The 8,758-nt window shown below is 66.2% G+C and overlaps 1 protein-coding gene across 1 annotated transcript; it reads right to left on the bottom strand.

The window, feature by feature from the left end:
* Positions 1-1,122: 1,122 nt before the first annotated feature.
* Positions 1,123-8,389, bottom strand: Mb (myoglobin). Its single transcript, XM_026409997.2, has 3 exons — positions 8,191-8,389; positions 3,740-3,962; positions 1,123-1,700 (listed from the first exon to the last, which is right to left on the bottom strand). The coding sequence occupies exons 1-3, from the start codon at positions 8,283-8,285 to the stop codon at positions 1,554-1,556; spliced, it is 465 nt and encodes a 154-aa protein (XP_026265782.2). The 5' UTR covers positions 8,286-8,389; the 3' UTR covers positions 1,123-1,553.
* Positions 8,390-8,758: the final 369 nt, after the last annotated feature.

Below are 8,758 nucleotides of genomic sequence, written 5' to 3'. Positions count from 1 at the left end.
AAATACTCGCTGAAGGAGGACCAGCGGCTGGGGCTCCCCACTGCTCTGATTCTGCCCAGCCCTGGTCTGGATGCCAGCGCAGGGCAGTGGGGACGGGCATGTTCACCTTCCGGCCCCTGCACTGACCACATCCGAGCCGTCAATCAGATGGCTCTACAGAGCATAAAATTGTCCCCCAAGTCTCAGGAGCAAGACCCCCAGCCTCTCCCTTGCTCCTCCAGGGCAGAAGGTGCCCCCAGCCTGCAGCACCAGGAAGCAGGGGCCCCTCTGAGGCTGCCGTCCAGGGCCTGGTAAATGGCTGTGTGGGGCTCCAGGTGTCCACGCCAGCCCTCAGTGGGCCCTGCTCAGTGGCCTGAGCGCTGGCTGGCCTGAGGTTGGGGCCTGTCGAGGCAGACGCTGCAGGGGGGCACGAAGTCACCATGCTGGGACCCTCTGGAGAGGGACAGAGCTCAGCCCTTGAGCTGTCCACCGATGACGCCGAGGGCTGGTGGTGTCAGGGTCCTGGGCTCAGGCACTGGCTCAGGGTCCAGCCCCTAGGCCCTGGCCTGTGCCCCGCCCTCGGCCCCACATCAAGATCCGGTCCCGGCAGGGACCCCCTCTGCTGCCCGCACCCTGGGGCTGGTGGACAAGGATTTGTCCCCTGGCCTGCGCTTGCGACTTGCTCCCCACCGGTCTGTCTTTTCTCTCTGACCAGAAGGTCAGCGCCTGCCACTGCTGGCCGCCTGGCTGGGCCCCGGGCCAGAGTCCCTGCCGCCGGCCAGGCTGCGGCCTCCCCGCCAGCTCTGCCACTTACTGGCTGGTGACCTTATCATGTTGCTGAGGCTCTGGCCACAGTGACCATCTCCTCCCTTGTCCCCTCTGCTCTTGCCATTCCCACAGCCCGTGCCCTGGACGCTGACCCCGCATGGCCAAGGTCACGGCTGCTGGATGCCGGCTCCGGACCCAGCCCCCGGGCTCAGGCTGTGGTCCTCCCTGCAACTCCCGGGGGCCCGCCTGGGCCTGTCCCTCCCCAGGGCCTCCCCCCTCAAGGTGGCCATCGCAGGGTTCCCTCCCCATCTCCTCCTGGGCGGCGGGTGGGCGCCTCCCTCACTCTGGGACGGACCAAGGCCAGGCACAGACCGAGAGGTTGCAGGTGTTTTATTAAAACCAGGAGGGTCAGCCCATCCCGGAGGCCATGCGTGCCCAGGAACCTGGCCGCCCCCACTGCGGGCTTCCCCCTCACAAAGGGACATCTGTAGGTGAGGGGTCAGAGACTCCAGGCAGCGGGGGGCCGATGGATGGCTCTGGGGTTCAGGGGAGGGAGGAGAGGCGGCTGGGGGGCGGGGGGAGCTGCGGTGGGATCTGGCCAGAGAGACACGAGGCCACCCAGCCCGGCGGCTGCGGTCAGCAGGCCACGATGGCCGGTTCCCAGGGCGGTGACACTCCTCTGGGGCGCCCACCGGCCGCCTCCCGGCCACCTCCCCGAAGCAAGCGGTCACACCACACACACGCGGTACTCGGCCACCACGGCCCTCGGTGCCCACCCTGCCCGGGGGCCCAGGCCGCCTCGGGGCTCAGCCCTGGAACCCCAGCTCCTTGTACTTGGCCGCGATGTCGTTCCGGAACAGCTCCAGCGCCTTGCGCATGGCGCCCTGGGCCGCGTCGTTGAAGTCCCCGGAGTGCTTGCTCTTCAGGACCTCGATGATGGCTTCCGAGATGAACTGTGGGGAGGGACGCGGGGCGCTGTCATCGGGTGGCCGGGCCCAGGCGGCATCGCGGCTCCCCTGACTCCAGGCCGCTCCCCAGCCCTCGCTGTGCACAGGCAGGATCCTGGGTGACCGCCAGGAGTGTCACGGCCACCAGGAGACAGGTGCCACCACCACCGCGTCACAGCGGGGGACACCGAGGCCTGGGGCCGGGAAGGGCGGGTGGAGTTCTGCTCCCCCCTGCCACAGGCCAGGGCCGGGCACCTCCATGGCCAGCAGGAAAGGCCAGGCCTCGGCTTCAGATGTCACCAGGTCGCAGCCGTGGAACCCAGGGGCACGACTTCCCGCTGGCCCAGTCCAGTTTGGCTCTTGGTGGCCTGCGGTGGCTGCTGCTTTGAGGCCCCAGTTTTCCTTCTTTATCTTTCCTGCTGCTGGGATGGACCCGGGCCTCGTCTGCCCGGCCCCAGGGACCCTGTCCTGGGGGCTAAGATCAGTGCCCCCACCCCCAGGAGACGGACAGCGGTGCCCGGGGCTGGCTGGGGGACCAGAGGCCCCAGGGGAGCGCCCTGGGCTCTCTCCACAGGGAACCAGGGCTTGGTCCCAGCCCCGCCCTTGGCCCAGCACCCAGTGGTGACATTTGACAGGAGACAGCCAAGCGGCCAGACTGAGGTCACACAGCAGGTGGATGGCAGAGCCCAGCAGGGACCAGGAGGGGGTGGGGACTGGCGGCTGCCAGGGCCAGAGGGAGGCGGGTCAGGGGCGGCTGGCTCTTCCCTGTCTCAGGCCCAGGGTGAAATGCCAAGGGCAGGGCGGGGGGGGGGCACCCAGAGGACACCCTGGGCCAGACACAGGGCCCCTGCCCCCGCCTTGGGCACCAGGGAGACAGGGCGAAGTTCACCTTGAGTTTCACAAATTCAAGACAAAGTCGGAGGACAGGGTGCCCGAGATCTGGGGCCGTTTCTCCCGGTCAGCGCCTCCTCTCCTTCCCCCCTCCCCCGGGGGCTCAGTCGCCCCCTCCCCCCAGCCTCTCGTGGTGCTGGAGGCGGAAATTCCCTGGGGAGAGAGATTGGCGATGACACAGCCAGCAGGTACCATGACAGGAACCAGGACAAAGTGACACTGGGTGGGGTGCAGATGAAGCAGCTGACTTGCCCCATGGGCCTGGGGACCCCAGGAGGCTGCTGACCCTGAGCCCCCAGTCTCCTAATGAGAAGTGTCCCTGCCTGGGGCAGAGACTGCTCCTCGCCTGCCAATCTCTCTCTCCCCTCTCCCCCACTACCTTTCCCAGCTCTCCGGGCGGACCGCCATGACTAACTTGTGGCCAATGAGATATCTACAAAAGTGTTAGATGAGACCCCGGAACCCCTTAAACGTCTCAAAAGGGAGTCTTCTCTCTTTCTGTTTCCTGTTTGGAATATGGATAAAGTGGGTGTAGTTCTTGCAGCCATATTGAGCCATGAGGCCACTTTGAGGATGGATACCACAGGCTAAAGATGGCAGCGTGGAGGACTAAGCCCAGACCCCAGGTGACGGCACGGCCCACACTGGGTCTGAACTCTCTACCTCTGGATTTTTTTTTTTTTATCCAAAAGGAAAAGAAGACGCGGGATGCAGTCCCCACTCCGAGGGTGTCACTTGTGAGAATTCCAAGGTGTGGCCCAGGCGAATGTCAGCACAGCCTGTCCTGACTGGTGGCTGCCATCAGAGCATGCACCTGTCTGCAGGTGTCCCCAAGCTCCCGTCCCCATGTCCCCTGCTGCACTGGCCATGAAGGCAGAACCAGAGCCCAGCGCCGGCCCTCGGCCTAGCCCAGCTCAGGAGGCCACCCGCGGCTCTGCCCAGGGCTCGGGGCTCTCTCCACCTGTGAAGATGCGGGGCCTCTGAGCGGGCATCCGGGAGCGGCACCCTCAGGGCTCAGCCCCCCTTGTGGGGAGGGGACGCAGTGCCGTGGCAGGTGCCCAGAGGGGAACCGAGTCCAGGGACGGGCCGCCCCTGAGCCAGGCCCAGCTGGACGCGGAGCCCTCACGGCCCTCCCGCCCGCCCGCCGGCCCTACCTCCAGGTACTTGACGGGGATCTTGTGCTTGGTGGCGTGCGACTGGGCCAGGGGCTTGATCTCCGCCTCGTGCTGCCCCTTCTTCTTGAGGATGCCGCCCAGCGCCGTGAGCACCGTGGTGCCGTGCTTCTTGAGGTCCTCCGAGGCCTTCATCTCGTCCTCCGACTTCAGGTGCTTGAACTTGTCAAACTTCTCCAGGGTCTCAGGGTGCCCCTTAAAGAGACTGTGGACACATGCAGGGCTGGGGTCAGCTGTGGGCGTGTGCAGTGGGGCCTGCAGGGGGCCGGACTCGAGTCTAGTCTGACCTGTGCAACCTTAGGCAACTCACTGCACCTCTCTGTGCATCTGCTTCCTCATCCAGGGAATGGGAGATGAAGTGGGATCCTACCTGCCCAGGGGTAGAAAGCACAGTGCCACATGGCACTGCCTCCAGCTCTGCCCGCCCTGCCCAGGGCGTTGGAGAGTAGGGACGGGGCTGGAGGCCCTGGTGGCTGGGTGCCCACTCTGGCCAGGCCCCCGCTGGGCTCCGTGCCTGGGTTTCCCTTCAGGGCCACCAGATCATCCGCCTTCACAGCTGGGGAGAGGGGCCCAGGGGGGTGACGTCACAGCTGCGCTGGGTGACTCAGAGCCGTCCTCCACACGCTGGGGACCTCAGGGGTCCCACTCCCGAGCCAACTCCGTGCCCCTGTGGCTCTGCTCCCTGCACCTCCCCGTCCCTCTCCTGCCCACCCCAGGGGCCCTGAGCCCCCCCGCTCTGGCTTCCTGCTGCAGGAGGTGGGGGTGGAGGGGGCCTCCCCTGGCGGAGGGAGCCCCCGTTCCACCCACGCACCATGGGGACCCAGAGCCAGGTGACGGGCCGGGTCCCACGGCAGGTTGGTGGCAGAGCCCTGACCCAACCCAGTGCTGGACGGGGTCCCGGCCTCTCTCCCGGGCCACACCCGAGATGTGGGGGAGGCCCCGTCTCCGCAGCCCCCTCCCACCCGGAGCCTTCTGTTCCTCCAAGGTCCCTCCTCTGCGGCTTCAGGCCTGGTGGCACCTGGCAACCCCCTGGGGTCACACTCTGGGTTGCAGCCTGAGCCGCACAGTGGACCTTGGGAAGCACCCGGTCCCCGAGGTCTCTGTCCCAGGGTCCCCGGGGCGGAGCTCTGAGCTCCTCTTCTCCCCCCAAGAATGCCGTCTAGTTCCCCAAGTCTCCTCCCTAGTGAGCTCCTGAGCTTGTGGTCAGCTCTAGCCCCCAGCTCCTCTTCATAGGGACCGTGCTCCCCATTCATCCCGTGGCCGGGCAGCTGGTGGCTGTGACCCTGGTCCAGCTCCCGTCCAGCCTCGGCAGCCTGACCTTGCAGCGTGGGGCGTGGTGGCTTCTGATCTGGGGGGAGCGTCCTGGCCTGGGAGCCCGGCCTCGGGGAAGCTGAGGGCCGCGGAGCGCTCCCCAAGGACAGGCTGTGCGTGCGCTCGGGCTGGGGTCCCGGTGACCCCGCCACGGGGAGTCGGTGGCCAAGTCTGCTTCCCGGGGTGCAGGTGGACCACGCACCTCGGGTCCCCACAGGTTCCCAACATGCTCACCCACGTGGGGTGGCCCTGGGTGTGTCTTCCGAGGGTGAGCAAATAGCATCTCATTAAAAACCCTGGGAGGGAGGCAGATCCCTTGACAGGTGAGGAGACCCAGGCCCAGGAGGCCCCAGGGGCTGGCTGGGGGTGGTCCCTGTCACATAAAGACACCGACGTGCAATCTGCATGTGAGCCCGGGCACCCCCGTGGGCTCAGAGGTGCACGTCAGTGTCCCCTGGCCAAGCACGCAGCGCTCACGCCACCTGCACCCCACGGGGACTGGGCAGCGCCTTCCCCGGGAGCCTGTCCCCCAGAGTGCCAGTCTGTCCACAGCCAGGACCAGCGTCCCTGCGTCACCCGGGACCCTGTCCAGAGCCACAGGCGTCACTGACGGCTTGTCTCTGGTCCCTTTCTTCCAAGGGTCCCTGAGCTGCTGACTATTATTATCTGGTGACAATGACCCTTGGATTCCTGGTGACGATGCAAGACTTGGCACCCACAGAGGAGGCTCAAGGTCACTGAAGGAGAGTGCTTGGGACAGGAGCCGGCCAAGGAATGGGCGTCCGAGGCAGCAGGGGTCTTGGGCGTTTGGAGAGTCCCCCAAGGTCTAGGGGACAGAGTTCCGGAAGCCAGGTTCTGGCCTGGCCCTGTGTGGGAGGTCCTGTGTGGCACGGAAGAAGTCACTCAGCCTCTCTGAGCCTTGCCAACAGAGTTGGTCTAGATGATGGTTCAACCTCCAGACGCCTTTCCCACGCTCCACCCTCCGCTCAGCAGCAGAGACGAGGAGCCGCGGTTCCTGGTGGTGCGCGAGGCAGAGCCCACGGGTCTCCACTGAACCACCCTGGCACCGCGGAGCCTCTGGCCCCCATCAGCCCTGGGTCCTGCAGCGCGGCTGCCCTGGATCTGCCTGAAGGCAACACCTTGGACAGTTGGCGTCCCCGCCCCCAGGCCACCTGCAGGGGCGACCAGGCACCTTCCTCAGTGGCCCCGAGCCCGGGCTGGCTGGTCCTCGGTCCTAGCATCAGCCCCCTCTGCTGAGCCACGGAGACCCTTCACGTTCCATGGGAACAGGAGACCCAGGGTGGGCAGGAGCCCACCTCAGCTTGGCAAGACCACGGGCAAGAGAGCAGGGTCCTAAGAGCAGGGAGGCTGACCTGAAGGTCCTGGACTTCAATCCCAGCCCCCATCTCACTAGCTGTGTGACTTCAGGCAAGTTACTTAACCTCTCTGTTAAACATGGTGATCACAACCTTGACTTCATAAGGTTGTTGTGAGGCCTACATCCGATGCACCTCCCACTGGCCTGGCATTCAGTAGGCGCTCTATAAATGTTGGCTGTCTGCCTCCTGCTCATCGTTGTCACTGTTATCATCCCGTCATTATCGTGTGGCCATGGTCACCAGGTCTCCCTCAGCTGGCCCTGACTGCTTGGCGCTCCCGGGCTGTCCCGTCCCTGTAAGGAGGCAGTCCTGGCCACCGGCGCGGCTGAGCCACAGAAATGCAAGATGAAGTGAGCAGGAGGGGAGCGGGCGGGTGGCCGAGGGGCCCTGCGGCACCAGATGGCCCCGGGCTCGGCCCGTGGAGATGAACAGACAGAGGAGGCCCCGAGGCCGTCCCGTCCAGAGCCCAGGGCTCAGAGTGAGCAGCAGGAGGGGCTGGGCCGGGGCCGCAGGGCTGGAGGGGCTGGACACTGGCCTCTGAAGGCCCTGGCTCCCGTGAGCGTCCAGCCTGTCGCCAGAAGCCGTGCCCGCTGCTGCTCAGGCCCCGTCCACCTGCGGCTCGCCACCAGAGAGGCGTGACCTTGCCAAGGTCAGGGAGCGAGACCAGGGGCCCGAGGCCAACGTCCTGGACAGTTGGCGTCCCCCCAGGAGCCCCACCCTGCACCCCAAGCCCCCAGAGGCGGGGGCAGCGGGCCAGGTGCCAGCCCAAGACAGACAGGGCGCCACGCCCGCTGGGGCCAGCCAGGGGCCAGCCTGGGCGTGGTGTCTTGCCCCTGGCCGCTGGCCCCTGGCAGGCCTCTCTGATGCGCCCTGGAAGGGAGGAAAGGTCTCCGAGTCCCCTTCAAGATGTCCAAGTCACTGCTGGGGGCCGGGCCACTCTGCCGTCTCCCCCGCGGCTCCCGCCAGCCCTGCGTCCTGAGAGCAGGGCAGAAGACCACCCTCGCTCAAGCCCTAGGGAAACAGCCCAGAGAGGGCCAGGGACTGCTCCAAGGCCACACAGGAACTCGCTGGCTCGGGGGTGGACGAGAGGCGGGGAGCCATTAGGTGGGGCCTGCTGCAGCCCAGCAGTGGCTGCCGGTGACAGGGACAGAGACGGGGAGCAGCTTCCTTCCAACCACCAGGGCTCCCAGATAACCTTGCTGGCTGCGGGGCTGCTCCCCAGCAGGTAGGAGGGGACAGCGAGTCCAAGGGAGGCCAAAGGTCATCTGAGAGGGGAGGAGACTGTCCCCCCAGGGAAGGGAAAAGCGTTTGCTCAGAGAGGTTGAGTATCTTCCCTAAGGTCACACAGCTGCTCTGCAACAGATCCCTGTAGGCATCCCAACCGGACTCCCCTTGGAAGTCATGCCTCAGCTTTGACATTTCATGGACTTTAATGAGCTTGTGGCTCTGGGGACACCTTCCCCTCTGGGTCCCCTTAGTAAGTCAAGTGGTGAGACAAGATGGTGCAGGGCCTTGGCTGGCTCTGTGCATAATTCTAAGACTCTCCCCGAGGGGTTCAGGGCTTCCCCGGCTGCTGACCTGGGCCCGGATGGGTGCTTGTCCTCTCCTGAGCTGGGTCCCCGACTCTGGAGGCAGAGAAAACCGCCTCGTCTCCGCAGCCAACTGGTCTACCCAGGGCCGCCTTCACCTTCAACCATGTCTGAGCTCTCTGGGGGGCGGCGGGTCGGGGTCCTTCCTGGTTACCTGATGAGGACTTGCTGCCCGTGGCCAGCGAGGTCGGTCTCCACCTTCCCCCAGATGTTCAGCACCAGCTGCCATTCCGCGTCGCTGAGTCCCATGGCACTGAGGACAGAAAGAGCAGGTGCTGTGGCCCTGGGTGCTGTGTCCCTGGGTGCTGTGTCCCTGGTGCTGTGTCCTGGCTCGGGTGGGGGCTGCCGGCCCGATGGCTTTTATACCCCCTGCTGCCGCGCTCCCGCCCCCTCCCCTCCGCAGGGTCTAATCTCTGCCTTCTCCTGCCTCACATGGGAGCTATTTTGGGGCAGGTGCCATTGTGGACAGGGCCAGGACAGCTCAGGCCACGGGGAGGGCTGGTGTGGAAAGAGCCATCGGGAAGGGCACAGCCAGGCCCCTGCCAGCGCCGTGACACCCGACGCTGCCTCCCGGTCCGTCCCCGGCTGGGCACCGGCGCCCACTGGCCCCAGGACTGCCCTGACCCCGGCAGCCTCCTGGGTCACGTCCTGGCCCATTTTCCTGGATGCCCCTCGACCACCAGGACGGGAGGGAGGAGCCCGGTGCTGTGTGCAGCCAGCTC

The sequence above is a fragment of the Urocitellus parryii genome, chromosome 5 (assembly GCF_045843805.1).
Source record: "Urocitellus parryii isolate mUroPar1 chromosome 5, mUroPar1.hap1, whole genome shotgun sequence".
Taxonomy (NCBI): Eukaryota; Metazoa; Chordata; class Mammalia; order Rodentia; family Sciuridae; genus Urocitellus; species Urocitellus parryii.
The sequence above is the reverse complement of the archived record's forward strand: the minus strand, read 5'-3'. Positions and strand labels throughout refer to the sequence as shown.

Excerpts from the sequence above, each read along its gene's own strand:
- Mb (XM_026409997.2), bottom strand. The coding sequence starts at position 8,285 with ATGGGACTCAGCGACGCGGAATGGCAGCTGGTGCTGAACATCTGGGGG. Across the intron at positions 3,963-8,190 it reads GGGCAGCAAGTCCTCATCAG|TCTCTTTAAGGGGCACCCTG; the intron begins GTAACCAGGAAG and ends ATGTGTCCACAG. Across the intron at positions 1,701-3,739 it reads TCCCCGTCAAGTACCTGGAG|TTCATCTCGGAAGCCATCAT; the intron begins GTAGGGCCGGCG and ends CCCTCCCCACAG.